This window comes from Podarcis filfolensis, assembly GCF_964270895.1.
Source record: "Podarcis filfolensis genome assembly, chromosome: 2".
Classification (NCBI taxonomy): Eukaryota; Metazoa; Chordata; class Lepidosauria; order Squamata; family Lacertidae; genus Podarcis; species Podarcis filfolensis.
Genome location: NC_139605.1, coordinates 99,579,609 through 99,599,829, shown reverse-complemented (window position 1 = coordinate 99,599,829; position 20,221 = coordinate 99,579,609). Strand labels below are relative to the sequence as shown.

Sequence of the window (20,221 nt, the reverse complement as noted above, 5' to 3'; positions counted from 1 at the left end):
ATCCAACCTCAGGTGCAATTCTCTACCAGCCCCTCATAATTTCTCTTCGCCCCATAGTTTTTTGCCCCCAATCCCGGTTTTTAAAAGAGCGTGTGAGAAGTCCTCGATTGTACTCCCACAGGCACCCTTCCTCCCCAACCATCCCTTTTTTCCTGCGCTCCCCCCAGTCCACTTCCCAAGGGTTGCCACCTTTTCCTTGGCGCCTGCTCTGCACCCTTTTAATAGGACGAAATCCAGCAGGGTGCCATTCTCCCTATTCCTGCGATTGATGAATTTCTGCTTAAACCTCTTGCCAAGGGGGAGGAAAAGGGGGAAAAGAAGGAGTGGCAACCCTGAACTTGCCTTTGATCCTTCACACAACCTCCCCCAACCCCTCACTAGACACACAGCTCTCTTCTCCAGACCACCTGCTTTAAGGTCTCTGTTCCTCTCTGCCTCATATTTTGGTGTCAACCCACCTGCAAAAACCCCTCACGTCCAAGCTTTTAAAAAGGCAACCAAGATCCATCACCATCATCGCCTGTGCGCTGCTCTTTAGGGTGAGCAAGACTCTCAGTTCCTGGCTCCTCCAGACGTGTGCCCCCCCCCAAGTTACTGAAGGCTCTCTCTCTCTCTCTCTCTCTCTCTCTCTCTCTCTCTCTCTCTCTCTCTCTCTCTCTTTCTCGGACACCGCGCCCTCCTCCCGACCCTGCCGCACTTCCTCAGCGCGGAGAACCACAGAACTGTAGTCAGACGAGATCCCCAAAGGTCCTTTAGTCCAACCCCCCTGCGATGCAGCAATCTCCACTGAAGCATCCATGGTAGAAGTCCCCTCTCGGGCTCTCCCACGTCCCGCCACGCGTCCATCCACCGCCACCGGCCGCTCCACGGCTCCTCCCGCAGGGCCAGAAATGCTTCGAGGGCGCAGCGGGGACATCCCTCTCCCTACCCTTTTCCCACCCGCCCCGTAGTAAGCAAACCGGGGCTGGGACGCGCATGGCCCCCGGGGTCGGTCCTCCTGCAACCCCTTTCCCACCCACCCGCGTTCAGTTCCCTCCGAGCCGCAGCAGGACTCCGGAGCTGCTGGACGAGGAGCTCGGCGCAAGCGGGTGGAAGTCCCGGGGAGCAGCTCCGTCCCCTCCGCTCCCCTCTCTCCTACTGCCGGAGCGGAGCCGCGGCCCCGGAGCCCCAGGCGCTCCCGGCCCCGCCCCCCGGCGCTCATTGGTCCGAGGAGGCCCCCGTGGGCGGAGACTGGTGAGCCGGTATTAAAAATCACATGGGCAGCGCTCAAAAGAGAGGCAGTAGCTTATTCCGTTGTATCACTTGCCAGCGGCAGGCTGAGGCTAGGAAGAGCTTTTGGGATGGTTTTCCTTTTTTGCTCACCTCTGGATCTAACACCCTTTTTAACAATATAATTTTTGCCTAGCTTAAAATCCACCGACAGGTAAGGAAGCCTTTCTCTTTCTCTCTCTTTTTTGACCTTCGGGAAGCGGGGTGGCTTGGCACCTCTCAATGGAGAGGAATATTGCGAACTGTTGCTCTTTTGAGTCAGAATGTAACCCTATAGCCCCCACAGATCAATAGGCTTGAGGGTCTTGAAAGAAAGAAGTAAGAAATGGTTTGTTGCTTGCTTGCAGCAGGGAGATTTCCCCGGAGGTCCAAAAATGGAAACGTTTTATAAATTTGCTTTCAGGTACCAGATTCAGTAGCTGCTGAAATTGTTGCAGGTAGATTTGTCTGCGATTGCTGGCGGTTCTTCTGTGCTCTTAACTTTCACTGCATCTAGTTGCTTTTGCAATGGACTGTTTTGGATGGAGTTTAGCAAAAAAAATAATAAAAAATGCTGCCAGCTCTGCTGAGCTCTGGATTATTTTTGCTATTTCCTTTTTTTGCCTCTGGTTTGCAACTATGCTGTGACTCAGGAATAGGTCACAGCATCAAGACCTCTTAGGTCCTCCTGAAGCTCTGAAACATATTTCAAAAGAGCCTAAAATACCACATGTCGACCTTTTCCCAAGATGCTCCGAAGCAACTTGTGGATTGTTTGTACCCCACCCCTCTTATTTTATTATATATTTTTTTAAAAATCTTGGTATTATTCCATGCCAAAAGCAGGCATCGAAAGAAAAGATCAGCATGTCTTGCGTTTGGGGAGAGATTGCATCACTTTAGCTTGATTCATCAGGGCTCCCCCCCCCCCGGCAAAATATAAGAAATAAAGAACAAATCATTTTGGCTCTGCTGTAGCCTGTTACAGACGTTGCCATCTGAAAATAGTTTGTGCTGTAGCAGGAATGTTTAGAGCTTGAAGCAGCTTCTGCAGCTGAAAAAACTATTGTGAGGAAAACCTCTTCCTTATCACTCTCCCCCCCTCCCAATATTTTCGCTTCCCAGATTCTTTCGTTCTCTCACTGTGCATAATTTCTATATTCTGCCCCTTACCTTTTTTTCTGCACTTCTTTCTTTTTCCATCTTAAGCAGCTTGCCAAAGACACCCCCCCTTCTTGGTGATGACTCTGGTCATTTGTTGTTACTTTGTCATCATCTAGAAATATCTTGCCATCTTCTCCAAACAAGCAGGATCTGGGATCAAAAGCCTCTCATCCTTCCCCCTTTCCTCTCACACACTTCCTTCTACAAACTTTCTTCTTGTTGTTGGCATTGTTGTTTAAAACCACCCTCATTGTTTTGGTCCTCCGTTGCAGTGAGGTATTGGAGGGGCAGTCCTGTGCATTGTTGTGCTTTAACAATTAAAAATTAAGCTGAGAATATTAATAGACTGCCAGTAAGGGGAAGGCAGAATAGACTCCTGAACCACTTGAAGAGGAGGGCATTGCTCTGATTATTTATTTGAGCTCTAGCTCACAGCCATTCTGTTTACTCAGGGCACAGGAAGGTAGTAGTTAGGTTCACTTAGCAACATGTGCCTTGAACAGCCTCAGCAGAGGTGTGCAGCGACAACTGGGGAATAACTGCTGCTTGCTCATTAACTATTTCTCTCCCCCTGTTGGCTCAACCCTGAGCAGCCTGAAAGTGCTGATTTTTTTTCTTTTTAAGAATGCTTCTCACCTATTTCATCACTGCAATTTTCAAACAAGCGTGAATGTGTTTAAATTCAGAAGGCTGCTTGTGCCCCAAAGCTTCCTCCCAGACGCAGTTCCTAGACACAGTTTGCTCAGATTCAGAGCCCATTATTTGGGGTGGAAGTGGGGGGGGGGGAAATCCCCCGACTCTCTCCATCTGTCAACACATACATGCAGAACACATCTACAGAGGCAGTAGGGAGTAAATGTAATGCGTTGAACTTATTTATGGGGTATGTTCAGGTTGCATGAGGTTAGCTCAATACAGTGGTGCCTCGGGTTACAGACGCTTCAGGTTGCGGAATACTTCAGGTTACAGACTCCGCTAACCCAGAAACAGTGCCTTGGGTTAAGAACTTTGCTCAGGATGAGAACAGAAATCGTGCAGTGGTGGCAGCGGGAGGCCCCCTTAGCTAAAGTGGTACCTCAGGTTAAGAACAGTTTCAGGTTAAGAACAAATTAAGTTCTTAACCCGAGGTACCACTGTATACAGCAGTGGTTTAATAACTTTAGCAGTGGCATTGGATTTGAAGCTTCATTCTGAAAGATGCTGATCCCAATTCTGTTTAGGGTTTTGGAGGAGCCAGCTCTGGAGTTTCTCTAGCATGTGGGTTCGCAGTCAGCTTACTCCCCTCCCTCCTCTTTTCTTCAAGTAGAGTGTGGGAAGACTGCTGGTAGGCAGGAGAAGTAGCAACAGCTTGGAAGGGGAGAAAAGCCTGCAGACTTTTACCCACCTCTCAGTACTGTGAACTTGTTGTATAGGAACAGAGCAGGTGTTGGTAACATGGGTTTGGTAAATTGTGGCTGGGAGAAGGAAGTGCACCATCAGAAATGGTGTTGGGCATTCTCTTCAGATAGTGAGTGGTGTCTTCATTTCCAAAGGAAGGTGTGTGTGTGTGTGTGTGTGTGTGTGTGTGTGTGTTGGACAGCTGAAAGGGAGGGAGAGTTCAGAATTTTCTGAGACTTTGGCACTACCCTTTTAATGCTGGGGCTATATGCTCATAAAGCATTCCACAGGGCCTGATCCCTGTCCTGTCCAAATTCTACATCTGTGCTGTAGGTCTGCTGCTGCTGTATCAGTTCTGTTGTCTCTGTGGCTCCCACAAAATTCATGTGTGCGTTAGATGCTTGCACCATTCTTCTAAACATCCCCAGAACCTGATCCTGCTTGGATAAATACCAGGAATTTTGCCATTCACTCTGTGGACATTAGATTTCTGCAACTACTAATGTCCCATTGTCAACCTTGTCTGGAGATTCATCGTGAAGGTTAACCTGTCCCTCTGCCTGCTCCCTGTTTGTATCCTAGTTACAGTGGGAGCAGTAGTGGGCAATTTGTGTTGTTAAAAGAGAGGGTGGTTATCCTATAAAGGCTGTAATAAGTGTTGTGTGTGGTATGCCAAAGTTTTGTTGCATGATGAACTTCCAGTCTATAAACACTTGAAAGAGTTATAACCCCAGGCTCTTTGTTTAAGAATTATTTTAGCCAACCTGCACATAAGGGGTTTGCTTCCAGAGGCAGAGTGCCCGTAGTGGTGAAACTCTATTAGCTAATAATACCATGCAAATGTACAACATATGGAACAATTACTATTGCTGGTAGTGGAAATCTGCCAGTAATAGGTACTTGGTGCTATTTCTAGGGTTCTAATTTGAGCAGGCCTTTCATAGGAAGCTGGTATTACGTTGGAGTGATGCTTGGAATTTGATCAAATGGCCAAAGGTCAAGGTAGTTTTCCAAAGTCTCATGTAGACCTTCTTTCAGTCTCTCTCTCTCTCCCCTCTCTTAAACTGGCTTGTTTTCCTCCTTTAAATCTGAGAAAAAGATCAGCCCAAACAGCATGCCTACAAATGTAATTTGAACATGGGCATGCAGCATGATGACAATAATAATAGGATGTGGTTTCTGACATGGAATAATCTGCAGACCAATGAAGCTATCTTTCAGTTAACTGTTTTTGTTTGTGTATAAACAGAAATCTGATTCTTTCTTAAACTGATATTCTAGACTACGTTTATACATCAACAGTAAAATAGTGCAAATTGAACACTGAAAGTAGTTTTGCCTAAGGGGTTAGATATTGGCTGAGCTATTGTTTAAATAAAAAACAAAGCATTAGTTGCTGTAAAAATTGAACTTTTGCCTTGCAAACGAATGATCAGACAGGTATAAATTAACTAGAAAACTAGTGCACATTTGAATAACCCTTGATTGTTGAAAGCTGCCAAAATATGAAGCATAATAAGTTTGACTAATTTCAAGAAGATGTCGCCCATTACATACTGCATTCAGCACCCAGGGACAGACCTATCCTACATCCAGCCTAGACTTTCCATATGTAATTATTATGGGAAGATCTGCTTTCTGTTATCTAGGAAAGTACCTAACATATAAGGTTACCTTATGCAGCTGTGACCTGGAGAATTAGACAAAAGTATATATAGCATCATCTGGAACCATGCTTTGAGAGTCACTTGACCTATGAAAATTCTTCTATATTTGAATTGCCATTCTAGACTTTTAAATGTAGTGTTATTTGATGTTTGTTTGAGTTTGAATGTTTGCTGTGGGATGACCTGTGGTTTTGACCCACTGAGGATGCGCGTCAAATTTCGTATGATGCAAAGCAAGTGCTCCTCTTCATTTTAAGAGTAAAATATCAGCAAGACTACTGTTATGTCACCTGCTGCATTTTAAATTGAACTTACGAGGAGTCACGGAAAGAAATGGAAACATCTCTACAGTAATAGTCCTAACCATTAGGGAGTAAGTCTGCAATCCAAGACCTACTTACCTGATCCCCATTTAATAGGTTTTACTTCTGAGTAAACATGGTTAGGCTTCTGAATCCAGTGACCCATACTTCTGACTGAATATGCTTGAGGTGGTTAAGACTTCGTGGCTGCAGTCTTATGCACATGTGCCTTACAGCAAGCCTCTTTTCAAGTAAACAAGCAGCATTCTAGGTTAGATTTTTTTAAAAAAACAAACCCCAGCAACAAACAAACACATAGGGACATGAGCCAGTCCTGACTATATGGCAGCTCCTTCACATAGCAAATTCACGAAGTTCCAACCACACTGTTCAGGCAGTTGAGCTGCAGAAATTTGGATGGCAGCAAAATGGATGGATGCAACAAAAGAGAGCTAGACAAGGAAGCAGGCTTTGAAATGCATAGGCAGATTAGCATCCGATTGGCTGCGTGGGATAAGAACATGCATCATCATAGACATGACTAGTTGGGAATGAGTAGAGCAGGATCAGGGCCATTGTTTCACTACTATAGTAAATGCCCTTGTAACTTGCATACATGTTGAATGTTGGTCTGTATATTTTGGTTCAGCCATATTTTGGTTTAGGCCCCAACCTGTGCTTGCTTAATTTATTAGTCAAAACAAAACAAAACAAAACACAAGCAACATATTGCGGTTCACCGCAATAAAGGTGAACCTGGATCTCACTCACAGTTCCATGAGGTTCGTTTCTGTATATTTGCTCTACTACAAAAACACACATATTGCAACTGTCACTATGTCAATGTCCAGCATCAAGCGGCTTTAGATTCACTAACAACATATGGCTTTGTGGACTGAATTCTGAAAAAAGGTGAAAACAAAATTCAGTGCTTAGCTTCCAAACAACTTTCATTTAATAAGAGGAGGGATGTCAAATACTGCAAAAGGGTAAACTTGGATTGCATTATAGAAATATCGAGTTGGAAGGGACCTCAAGGGTCAGATAGGCCCTGCAATGCACACAGTTCCCCATCCAATATTGAAACCATACCGGACGCTGCTTAGTTTTGCAAATGTGCTAGCAGGTTTATTGCTGCACCACTATCTTATGTTAAAACTGGTATAAATCACATCAAGGATTCTCAGATCTCGGATTCTCAAAATGGATGGCTTAAGACTAATCAGCAAGATTCCAGGCTATTGGCAATTCATACTGGTGGCAGTGTAATACTAGAGTTTAAAGTGAGTCCCCTTTATACCCTTAAGAAAGGTTTTATGCAGCCAGAGACCAGAATTGGACAAGTGAGCCCCAATAGCAAAATGCTGGGCAGTTTAAGGAGTGTTACCTTGTTTCCTTATTTTTGCAGAATGACTAAATGAGACACTCCCTGACCCTGGCAAAAATGTGTTTCTGGTCATTGCATACTGTGTTAGATTAAATTCATTATACCACCTTTGGCTGAAGTTGTCATCCTGTATCGGCCGAATCTCCTGGGATCGCTCAGTCGGTAGAGCATGAGCCTCATAATCTCACGTTGGGCAAAACATTCCTTCGTTGCAGGGGGTTGGACTAGATGACCCTCATGGTACCTTCCTATGCTATGATTCTGCATATAAAAACTCGAGCTATTAGATGATGCTTTCTTTTAAGATTAGCTGTGTGGTTTCCTGCGGCTATGCTGAGTTGCTACAGAACAAGATGAGGTGCCTCTGGAATGAACGAAGCTGGGAGCGGGATCCGTACAAGATCACGTGGGGGCAGAAAAATAGAAATGCGATCCCAACAGTTGCTGACACAACTTTTTCTCTCTCTTTTATGACAGGCCATGTCTCCTTGTGGCAGATGATTGGCTGCTAAGTTGGCCGCGACGATCGGAAGGTTCCTTGGCGCAGTCAAGGTCTGACAGAGGCCCCGGCTTCTCTCTCTTTTTCCTCTGAGTGTGTTCCCTGAGAGCATTCAAAACTGTTTCTCCAAAGGGTTCTGCAGAAACTCAGACTGTTTTCTAAAGCAGAAGCACCACAGTCCACAGCGGAAGCGATGGGCAGCGTGCGAACCAACCGCTACAGCATAGTTTCCTCGGAAGAGGACGGCATGAAGCTGGCCACCATGGCTGTTGCCAATGGCTTTGGGAATGGCAAGAGCAAGGTACACACCAGGCAGCAGTGCCGGAGCCGGTTCGTTAAGAAAGATGGCCACTGCAATGTTCAGTTCATAAACGTGGGAGAGAAAGGACAGCGGTACCTAGCAGACATCTTTACCACCTGCGTAGACATCCGCTGGAGGTGGATGTTGCTCATCTTCTGCCTGGCTTTCATCCTCTCCTGGCTGTTTTTTGGTTGTGTGTTTTGGTTGATTGCCTTATTGCACGGGGACCTCGATAAAAAGGAAGGACTCTGTGTCTCTGAAGTTCGCAGCTTCACTGCGGCCTTCCTTTTCTCCATTGAAACGCAGACGACGATTGGCTACGGCTTTAGGTGTGTCACGGACGAGTGCCCCATCGCAGTCTTTATGGTGGTTTTCCAGTCGATAGTCGGCTGCATCATTGATGCCTTCATCATTGGTGCTGTGATGGCTAAGATGGCCAAGCCGAAGAAGAGGAATGAAACTCTCATCTTCAGCGACAATGCGGTGATAGCTATGAGGGATGGAAAGCTGTGCTTGATGTGGCGGGTTGGGAATCTACGCAAAAGCCACTTGGTGGAAGCTCACGTGAGAGCCCAGCTCCTCAAATCCCGAATCACCACTGAAGGAGAATACATCCCGCTAGACCAAATCGACATCAACGTCGGGTTTGACAGCGGGATAGACCGCATATTTTTGGTGTCGCCTATTACAATTGTCCACGAAATAGATGAAGAGAGCCCATTGTATGACTTAAGTAAGCAAGATATGGACAACACAGACTTTGAAATTGTAGTAATATTAGAAGGCATGGTGGAAGCTACTGCCATGACTACCCAGTGCCGTAGCTCCTATCTGGCAAACGAAATCCTCTGGGGCCACCGTTATGAGCCTGTACTGTTTGAAGAGAAGAACTACTACAAAGTGGATTATTCTAGGTTCCACAAAACGTACGAAGTGCCGAACACACCCCTCTGTAGTGCCAGAGACTTAGCGGAAAAGAAATATATCCTCTCTAATGCAAACTCATTTTGCTACGAGAACGAAGTAGCCCTCACGGGCAAAGAGGAAGAAGATAGTGACAATGGAGTGCCCGAGAGCACGAGTACAGACACACAGCCAGAGATGGAGCCCCACAGCCAAGCTGGTGTCCCCCTAGAGCCTAGGCCTTTAAGGCGGGAATCTGAAATATGACTGATGGAAATGTTTTCCACTCTGGTTAAAATATATCTGTCAATAACGGGCAGGCTACATGCAGGAGTGGCCACAAACAGTTTTTCAGATGACGGTACTGTCAAACAGAGATAGGCATGCAGGCCAAAAAGTCCTGCTAGGCTGGTTTTCAAAACGCTGTCTTCATGGGAGGTACAGCAAAAGCGTGAATTGGAACATGAAGCACTATGTCTGTGCGTGACTAGAAAGCGCATATATGTTGTAGAATAAATTATGTATATATATTTTTTACAAAACTTGAACTTGCAGGCAAGCTTTGGTTGAGTGGTATTGTTTGTCGTCTATTTTTCTCTCTCTGTCTCCCAAAATGCTTCTCTCTTGGGAACAAGAATGTTTTAAATGGCATAACAAAGGCAAGAGATGGCCTTACTATTTTTTTAATGTTGCTGCTAACTACATGAACACAAATTGTAATTATTTTTTGTCGCAGTGTAGTATTTGTTTTTTTCTTTTATATATCCTTTTATAAAAAAACAACAACAACAAAAACGCAAAACAAAAACAGAAAAGGGGGAAATTCTCAGTGTTGAACTTGTTAGTTTCAAAGCTCTCTGTCAGTCAGTGACTGGTGATGCTAGGGAATCTGAACTTTTGATGAGGCCAGTAGATTGGTGGCTAGAATCAATTTCTCTTCGTACTATCCAGTTACATAAGAAGTATTATGTAACACAATGCCATGCAGTAGCCTACAGCAAGATATATATTTTTTAATTTGTGTTTGGGAATGGAATGGGAGTCACCCCCCCCAAAAAAAATCCAAAATGTGTTTTGATTTCAAAGCTACCTAAGTGAATACCAAAGAGAAAAAATGCACACATTTGCACAGCTTTTTACTTAAACAGAGCAGGTTGCTTTCAGACTATCTTTCTTCCCCAAAGGTCCTTACGCATGTAGTATTTTTTTTTTTTTTAAATGCACCTTATTCTAAAACAAAAGACTTCTTTTTTTGCCCCATCCTTTTCTGGGCAAATAAACTTCTGATCTTAAAGAGGAGGAGAAGAAACTGAGTGAAAGGGAGCAGACATATGTCATTTCCTGTTTGCAAAACAGCAAGACTGTGGCAGAAAGTCAGCTGGGAAGTCATGCATTCCAGACCAGTTTTTAGAACACAGAACCCTGTTAGAAGTGGAGCAGGATTTTGCAGGGACTGCAATCCTAGAGGCAGCTGGGGAAAAGCCCTATTGAACTCAGTATGTCTTTCTTCTGAGTGGACATGTATAGGCTTGTATTGTGAGCCATCAAACGGAACCAAGGCCATAGTTACGATCCATTTGACGTTTAATCCAGCTTTGTTACACGTTGGCAAAACCATCGTTTCAGCCATAGAGATAGACTTGACCATACGTAATAGGCTGCCATGAACAAAGCAACAGGCTGCTCCCAGGAGATAGGAAACTGACGTGGAATAATCTGATGCAAGGAGATCAGTGGTTTTGTTTTCGATGGGACAGCTTCTCCTTGCCAGGGTGATGGGGGGGGGGGAAGTATGCTAAAATTTTTCTAGATTGTTTGTCAGGGGGGTGCGGGTGGGCAGGTGAGTTTGAAGGGAACAATACTGCAAAAGAGTTCCCTCTTTTTGTTTTCTGACAACTTGATAAAGCCACGATGGGATGATCGACAGACATAGCAATATATCTTCACTGAAATCTTTAAACAGCTATTGCGACCGACTGCTGAACCATGGCTTTAATGGCATTTGGGGGCCCCTTGCCAAGAATGCTTTAAAAATTCTCCCTGCCTCGTAAGATCAAGTGTACCGTTTCAGTGGCACCCATAGGTTATAGACGTACGAGCCCTACCAGCAGGTGGAAGAAGAAGGTGATAACTGAGGGAATAAACCTTAAATTCTTTTACAGTATTGGATCTCCCTGTATGCCATTAAAAAATAGCTTGTTCTGGGCCTAATGCTGTTCCTAATAATCATCTGCGAAGCTTTCCGGGCCACAGTTGCCATGTCAGAAGGAGACAAATTCAGTAATGTGGCATTTCCCAGTTAGAATGAACTTTGCAGAGTTGGTGGGTCCGAAACTGCAGAAATTGGAGGTGGTGTTATATAGGCAGATTTGCTTGTTTTCCCTCTTAAGTCAGATATTGTTTATGTACCATGTACTGAGGCTAATTCTGAAGAGTGAAAAAAGGAGGTGGGGGGGGGCATAGAACTAAATATGCATGGCAACCTGACTGGAGTCTCTGGGTCAGGGAAACAATGAAAGCAATTGAACATGACTCGTGCTGCTATTGTGATATATTTTGCAAAGGAAAATAAAGAGCAAACCAAAGAGTATTTAGTGACATGTCAAACAAAGAAGGGAGGAAACTACTCCAAAATGCACAAAGTTCCCACTTGCAAGACTTGAGACATTAAAGGGAAAGGTGGGTTGAGAAAGTGTTGAATATATTTGTTTTAAAAACAAACACACAGAGAGAGGGATTTTTTTTCTTTTTTAAAAAATCAAATCTAATATTTCTTTTCTTTTCCTGGTGCAGAGTTGATTTTTCTTTTCCTGAGAAGCAGGGTTTTGTGTTTTCAGAATTTTTTTTTTAACGAAAATGTACATTTTTTAAAAATAAAGTTTATCAAGTATTTTCATATTTAAAGCCAAATGTAAATAGAGAAGTCCATTGAAAAAAGAAAAACGATAGGAGAAAAGGCCAAGATGGCATCAGTTAGAACCTATGATGCTACAGGTTAGCATGGTTTTTAGCAAATAATTGCAAGCCTTATGGGATTTCTAATGCTATGAGTTATTTTTTTTGTTATTTATTTAGGCATGGATGTTTAACTTGATTGTGTTTGTCCTTGCTATTGGCTTTTTTCTTTCCTTTTTACTTGCATTCAGATCGCTACAGACTTGATGAGAGTGGTTAATCTATTGCACTCTTTGTCTGAGGTATGTTTCTCTTCCTCAAATAACCCTTTGTCTTTACCTGTTTGCTTCTGCATGTGAAAAAAAAATGCTAAAACTTTCCTTTATGTATATATCATGGTACCTACTGGCCCTTAATTGTCCTCATGGTGTTCTTTTTAAACAAACAAACAAACAAACAAGCTCACCATGCCTTGGGAGGCTCAGCCTTAGGTTCCATGACCATTGTGAAGCTATCGAAAGATTATTTTTGAAGCAGCTGATCACAAGGGACAATTGTGCAAAGAGTTGAGCAAGTATAGATTTGTGGTGCAATCGCTCGCCACTTACACCGATGGGAAATTTCCCCACTGACGTCACTGGAATGTAGACTGGATGCAGACCTGAGTCCTCAAGCCACAAATAAGAGCTTTGAGACAAGCAGTAATTTTCCTTTTCCCTAGAAATACTTGAATGGGGGTGGGGGCTTCTCTTGTATGTAACTAACAGTGCAATCCTGGGCAGGTCTACTACTCAGAAGTAAGTTCCATTCCTTCAACGGGGACTTACTCCCAAGGAAGTGGGCACACAGTATAGGGTTGCAGCCTTATTATCTCGCTCGTGCAACAAAGGCTATGGGTTGCTGTTGTTTCTCAACCGTGGCCTGGTGTGCAAGGTTTTAAAATGAATAAAAATGTGTGTATTCTTTGGGTACATGGTTCAGTCACAGATTCACGCCCCCCCTTCATAACTATTCATTCTATTGCTCATGCATTTGGCAAAGACAAAGGGTTCTGAATCTGATATTTTTGCTCTCTTATTTTTGCTCTCCTTTTATTTGTTGGGGTGGGGTTGCAAAGTAAAAACCGATAAGTACTGTAATGTCTTCTTTTTCTAAAAAAAACAAAAACAAAAAACAAAAACCTGGCTGCTGTTGTTGATTATTTTTAAGGTAGGAGAGTGCTGCGCAGTTGCCACCCCACAGGCAACTGGAGAGACCTCTCTCTTCTCGTAAATGGATTTTCTGTCCTGCAGCTGTTTGTAAGGTGAACAAAACCAACAGGCATTTGACAATCGTTCTCCTTTACTTATTTTCCTGTTTGCAGCCTTTTGTATCAAAGTCTTCCTAATGTACTGCACAAATCATGGACTGTACAAAATTTTTATATATATATATATTATGTCTTATTTTATTATTTCTTAAAAAAAATAAAAAATAAAAGTATTCTTGCATATTTGACGCTGAATCTCTTTACAAGCAGCAACACAGCAGCTTGATTGCATAAGCATGCTCTGCCCGCCTGAGTGCAATGTGCAGCTAGCTACCCTCTTTTTGGATGTGTCCCAATCGCTGTAGCAGATTCTCAGCCTGTACGAGATTATGCATTCTAAGCCTGTATGGGATAATGATCAGGCCCCATCTCATTTATGACAACACGAACAGTGGGAATCTAGATCACACCATTTGAGGCAGGGGATAGCTTGTGCAACAAAATTAATTTGCTCCTTATTTCTCTAGTAAGTGTCACTGTCAGGCCTTCACAAGTGTGTGTGTGTGTGTGTGTGTGTGTGTGTGTGTGTGTACAATGGTACCTCAGGTTACAAACTTAATTCGTTCCGGAGGTCCGTTCTTAACCTGAAACCATTCTTAACCTGAGGTACTACTTTAGCTAATGGGACCTCCTGCTGCCGCCGGCGCACGATTTTTGTTCTCATCCTGAGGTAAAGTTCTTAACCCAAGGTACTACTTCCAAGTTAGCGGAGTCTGTAACCCAAAGTGTTTGTAACCCGAGGTGTTTGTAACCCGAGGTACCACTGTGTACACACACACACACACGATAAAACTATGTGGTCTTAGTGTCATCTTTTAAAAAGTGGACTCCTTTATAGTTGAAGCTTCGCTGTGTTTGTGAACAAAAACCTTATTCAGCTTTGCATATTAAATGTTCAGAAGTCTGATTGAAACCTGATGGGTGGTATCCAATTTTTACCATATGCTGAGTAGGGCCATTGAAACTGATAGGCTCAAATTAATCCCACTGATTTCAATGGGTCTACTACTCTGAGTTTCCCTTAGCTGAACACCAACCTATCCTACTAGTGGTCTGCCTCTTCCTCTCCAGTGCAGGGAACATTTTATATAGATAACATTTCAGAGTTGCAACCCTTCCCTCTGCTGATGCTACACTTGTGAAACATTATGCCCTCTCCCATTGGCTACTACCATGAGCTGCAATTCCTCTTCCCAACAGATAGGATGCTGCCTCTTCTTCTAACATGATGCTCTTTCACTCTGAAAACGCCACAACTGGGAGATCATAGAACTGTAGAGTTGGCAGGGACCCTAAGAATTATCTAGTCCAACCTCCTGCAATGCGGAAATATTCACCTGTCCCATATAGCAGAGGTTTTCAACCATTCTGAGTCCATGGCTCTTGTCTTGACCAACTACATTCTTTCTGTGGCACCCCTGTGGGGCTCAGGAGCCCAGTTACGACACCCCTTGCCTGCGGAGCTGGCAGCCTCTCACCCTTTTTTGAACACCCTCCCTTCTGGAGTGTTCCCTCAGCCCTCTTCTCCTCTTTCCTTGGGGGTCTTCTGGGCAGCTGCTGCCACCACCGCTGGTCTCTTAGCTGCCCCAAAGAGAAGTGCCTCCTCACAGGGGCCTGGGACCAATCCTGTCCATTCCCAACAGCAAGGGCTGGCAGACTTGCTTGCTTACTCCAAGGCCGCTTCAGCTCCTGACAACCAGTACCCCATGAGCAGTCCCATTCACCTGGGGAACATGTAGCTAAGCTGCTTCAACAAACAGCTGTGAAAGCCTTTGGGAGGCAGAGACATGAGAGGGTATCAGAGGAGGGAGGGAAGGAAAGAGGGACAGAGGCCAGTATTGCCCATGGGACCCCTGACCATCACCCCAGGGTGCCATGGCACACTGCTTGAAAACCACTGCCATACAAGGATCAAACCAGCAACGTTGTCATTATCAACTCCATGCCCCAACCAACTGATGATTCCAGGGCATAGGGCAGTTACCTGTAGGAGCTGTTCGCATGCAATCCTATTCAATTCTCACCTGCCCATCCACACTTTCAATATCTGATAACCCAGCCCCACTTCCATACAAATTTCAGAGAGGAAATTGACCATTTGGCTGTTTACATGGAGTTCTCAGTGAAAGAAGGTGTTTGGTATACTAGTAGCATGAGTATAAGCAAATTCAGTATTTATGAATGCCCAGTGGCATTTTGGTTCCAAGATCTCTCCTAGAACTGATCTAGTGTGGCATAGAAACTATGTGCCTGCGGTTCAGATCTTTCCTCTGCTGCAAAGGTAGCCTAAGGCAATTCTCCCTCCATCTCCCAGTCTCGGCCACTAAGTGTATTGTGATAATAAGAGTGATCTTATAGGGCTGGGTTCCATAGTGCATTGTCTAAGCTAGTATTATTAGATGCAGGCAACTATAGCACTTTCAGTAGTGGAGGCTGTTGCCTGTGGAACTAGCTGGAGCCAATGATAGCCAGAGCCAAGTAATTCTAGTTTTGTCCCCATCCTTCTCCTTGCTGAGTTCTACAAGCGCAATCCTGAGACTAAGAAGGAGGAAGTTGACAGCCTCCTGGGCTGGTTGTAAGGAAAATGGCAGACAGGTCGGGCAGACTGCTAATGGCAGACTGTGGTTGCTGCCTCATTTGCCATCCAACAGGTAGATCTACTGGTAGATCATGGGGTGTTCCTGGTAGATCTCTGGCCCCTCAGCAATCTACTCCCCCCCCAAAAAAGCTGTACAACTTTGGTTTTCCCCAAAAATCTAAAAAACGTTGGCTTCCTCCAAAAAGCTCAAGAACTTTGCCTTTCCTAAAAAAGCTCAGCAACTTGTGTTTCCGTCAGATTAACGTCCACTATTTGACTGTGGATTCAGAACTCTAAACTGTGTTTTATATGATAGACTCTTTATTATGCTCTGTGTCTATCGCAATGCTCATTCAATTTTATTCAGTTTCATTCATTCGCTTCCTTAAAAAAAGCCCAACAACTTAGGTCCATCCAATGACAATGGGTAGATCACTGCCAGTTTTTTTAGACTGTGAGTAGATTGCATTCTATTGGGAGTTGGACGTCCCTACCCTAACAGATCTGCTTCCATTGACTTTCAGAGGTTATGAAAATGCTATTTTACAAGCACAGTAGCAGATTGCAGGGTAGAGTTGCCACACCTAACCTGAGAGCTTAGGTTGCTATTGCTTACCAGGGAGGAGATAGGGAGGGAGATGGTATTGAGGTTGGCATGATGGCAGACCTTCCGGCAAGCATGCCAGATTGCCTCTGCCATTGTGTCTGCACCATGCTGACCTTCCTGCTGCCTTGCCCCTCTCCATAAGCAACAGCAATTCAGGTCTCAGGAGGTCAGGTGAGCGCTTCTGATCCTCCAATCTGTCTGCTACTGTTTACAAATACACTCTTAAAGATCTATACTGATGTCTTTCTGGTGCTGCGCCATAGTCAGAGGTCCATATTAAGGAGATTTGCAGCAAATTCCCTCACCACCCGATACACGCATTCTAAGGAAAGGCCCTCAGGCATATTTCATGAACTCAAATTTGCATGCAAAAACTCAACTTTGATATTCTTCCAATTATTGATGTTGAGGGGGTGGGGGAATGGAGGTGTCAAAAGTATAATTAGCAAGCTAATGCTTAACCATATTGCTTCTAGCATCAATCTGACTTAAGATTCAGTTGTTGAATGCTATCCCTTAGCAGGATTAACTGAACAGGAAAAGCCAGAGCTCAGACCTTTGCAAGGAATTTCAGATCTTAAATTCACATGGTATTTTGCTTCATTATCCATGCATTAATCAGGTAAACAACTCAAATATACTACATTTCCCCAAAGACGTTTTGGTATATTTTTTAAAAAGCTATAAAATAGAATAATGCATTGCAGCTATGAATTGGACTTAATAGGGAGTCAATTGCAAAAACCCAAACCACAAAATGAAACACTTTGGTGAATAAATGCTTTTACTACTCTGATCTATCATGAACATATTATCACAACATCCCTTCTTTTGCAGAGGAGTTTTTCCTGTGGGAGAAAATCTCTAGTGGTTGTAATTTATCTCCATGCCAAATACTGTAAGAGTGCGTACCTCATTGGTAGTCTTGCATTAATGATGCCCAATGTTCACACAGAGATATTTGTTAGCTCCAGAGCAGATGCATATTCATATGTTGTGCCCAAACAAGGTATTAAATACACCAACAGTAATCTCTTACAGCAATAAAATAACCCACAAAAAGTCATAATGCATAAGAGGCTGGATGCACATAGCACCCCCAGAATATGACCTTGAAACCCAGAAATGTAATAATATGCAGCACATATCCTTCCTTCTCAATTTAGTTCTCTGCAGTGTGTTTCTACAATGCATATCTGGCATTGGAATCTGTGGAGAACAACAAACCATGAACCATGGTTTAGACATAAAAACAAGGCAGGCTATCACTTGTCCCTTTCTCAGAGTGGCAAGAATAGAGGAGGAACAGACTGGATACTTTTGAGCAGTATGCAACTTGGATGCTGCTCATTCAGTTTAAACCATATTTTATGTTAACCGTGGTTTGATGTAAGAACCAGCTCCCCAACCCTGTATGGCTCGAGTGGCTGCAGTGTAGCACATATATGGGTAGACAGAAGAATGACTAGACTTCAGTTGTTTTTGTTTTCATTGGTCCGCATAAGAATGCAGGAATGCGGATCATAAAGTAGCAATTATTCATATCGCAGTGACTGATCAACGAAAAGTTAAGTCGGTTTTTTCAGGAAGGAAGTAAACTTTTCCCAGCTTTTTGATGTGCAAGCAACATAACTTGAATCAGACCCAAATACATATGCTGTGTATTTCAACGGATAGGAGAAACCTATTGAAAATGGAATCCACAGCTTTGCCCCCATTCCTGTTCTATGCGGCTTGCACAGTCTAGGCGATAGTCCTTCTCTAAGACACTTTGTAAAATGACAGCATCTCTAAACTGCATTTTCCCCATTAGTAAAAGGGGAAAGAATGCTGTAATGAAGTCATGCTTCCAGGGAACTCCGTTGGTATTACAGGAGCTATTCATGTCACAGCCAGCTGTGCCTTCTCGGGGGAGATTTGAGATGAAGTGAGCTGTGATCAGTGGTGAGCTCTTTCATGCATCTGTTGGCACTTAGCCATTAGCAGCTAGGTTTGCAAACACCATGTCTCCTTTATTCACTGTTCTGAGCTCATGTGGGCATCATCATTCTTTTATTATATCAGACCCTCCAAGTGCCCCTATTTTCCAGGGACTACCTGATTTGGAGAAGCCATCCCGGTTTCTGATTTGATCCTGGAATGTCCCACTTTTCCTTAGGATATCTCTATTTTCATTGGAGAAATGTTGGAGGGTTTGGAGTTACCTGACCCCCAGAGCCATCTGAAGGCAATCCTGTACAGTCGTACCTTGGAAGTCGAACGGAATCCATTCCGGAAGTCTGTCCGACTTCCAAAACTGTCAGAAACCAAATCACGGCTTCTGATTGGCTGCAGGAAGCTCCTGCAGCCAATCGGAAGCTGCAAAAGCCCCGTTGGATGTTCGGCTTCCAAAAATAGTTTGCAAACTGGAACAGTCACTTCCAGGTTCGTGGCATTTGGGAGCCAAAACGTTCGAGAACTAAGCTGTTCGAAAACCAAGGTACAGTTGTATAGGGAAGTTATTTTTTATTTTTTTTTAATTTTTTATTATGTTTTTATATATGTTGGAAGCTGCTAAGAGTGGCTGAGGCAACCCAGTAAAATGTGTGGGTATAAATAGTAAAATTATCACTATGGAGTGGGATGTCCCTATTTTCATCGGAGAAATGTTGGAGGGTATGTTATATAATGTAACCCTAACACTGATGCCTAAATATCTGCAGGTCTCTTTAAGAGAGAGTTTCTCAGTGAAAAAGATCTAAAAAGTGTGTTACATTCCAGACCACATTTTTCATCTCCAGTAATTATTTCAAAATTTGCATCTATAAATCAGCAAAAATAATCACATTTGTATCACTCCCCACCCCACTCCTTGATTTGCTTCAATCTGCTGTCCAGTTGCTAATTGTTGGTGAGTAGCTTCCAGGTCTTCCCTGCTCTCCCCTTTTAGGGTTATCTTAAACTTAACTTGGACGGGACAGCCTTTCAACTAGAGAACTATATTTCAACCAACTCACCTGTTACAAAAGTTGGGTGCCACCCCCACTCTCTGCTGAGCGGTAGCAAGTTCCAGAGGGTTCCAGGGTCTATGTTCCTTTGGAGAAATGAGACACAGCGGCGGAGACTGTTGTAGCTTTAAGAAATATGGCTTATTCACCTATTTACACCTTCAGTCTGCATGGAAGGAGTCCAAATCTTACAGCAGGGTCATTTCAAGAGGGCCTCATTCCCCACAGCACTGCAGCCATGGAGTCCAAGGCATCTCCCCCAGCCAGCCTGCAGCCAGCCTGCCCAAAATGGATCCCACTCTTTCTTCTTATTTCTTCTTCCCAGAATACCCTGCCAAAAACACTGTTTTTCCTGTCATTCCACCCAGTTACCCTGGCAACCTTCAATTAACCCCAGTAAATGTTCACACCTCAGGGCAAAGGGGAAGGACAGTTATCTTGTAAAGTGGTACCTCGGGTTACAGACGCTTCATGTTACAGATGCTTCAGGTTACAGACTCCGCTAACCCAGAAATATTACCTCGGGTTAAGAACTTTGCTTCAGGATGAGAACAGAAATTGCACGGCAGTGGCACAGTGGCAGTGGGAGGCCCCATTAGCTAAAGTGGTACCTCAGGTTAAGAACAGTTTCAGGTTAAGAATGGACCTCCAGAACGAATTAATTTCTTAACCCGAGGTACCACTGTATTGCCAAATAGGTACAATCAATATCACTACAAGTGTTATCCAAAGAGAAGTTAGAGATTAATAAAGTTGATAAATACAATACATAACACTTCTCAGATCTTTCAGTGCACAATCTTATAATTTGTGAAAGGAAGTAAGAAAAAATGAAATTATAGACCTTTCGCGGCATGTGGTTCAAAGAAAGAAGTAATGTTTGCAGAAGTGTATGCTATAAGAGTTAAGAAAAGTTAAGTCCAGCTATTGCAGGTGTGAGTGTACTCTGCTGTTGTCAATGGTTGTACCAGCTGAAGGGGCAAAACCTTGTTTGCTA

At 43.7% G+C, this 20,221-nt stretch overlaps 1 protein-coding gene across 1 annotated transcript; it reads left to right on the top strand.

Annotated features, from left to right (window-relative positions):
- Positions 1-1,268: 1,268 nt before the first annotated feature.
- KCNJ2 (potassium inwardly rectifying channel subfamily J member 2) lies at positions 1,269-13,233 on the top strand. Its single transcript, XM_083598867.1, has 2 exons — positions 1,269-1,423; positions 7,623-13,233. Exon 2 carries the CDS (start codon positions 7,838-7,840, stop codon positions 9,113-9,115), a length of 1,278 nt encoding a protein of 425 aa, XP_083454993.1. The 5' UTR covers positions 1,269-1,423; positions 7,623-7,837; the 3' UTR covers positions 9,116-13,233.
- Positions 13,234-20,221: the final 6,988 nt, after the last annotated feature.

Excerpts from the sequence above, each read along its gene's own strand:
- KCNJ2 (XM_083598867.1), top strand. The coding sequence starts at position 7,838 with ATGGGCAGCGTGCGAACCAACCGCTACAGCATAGTTTCCTCGGAAGAG.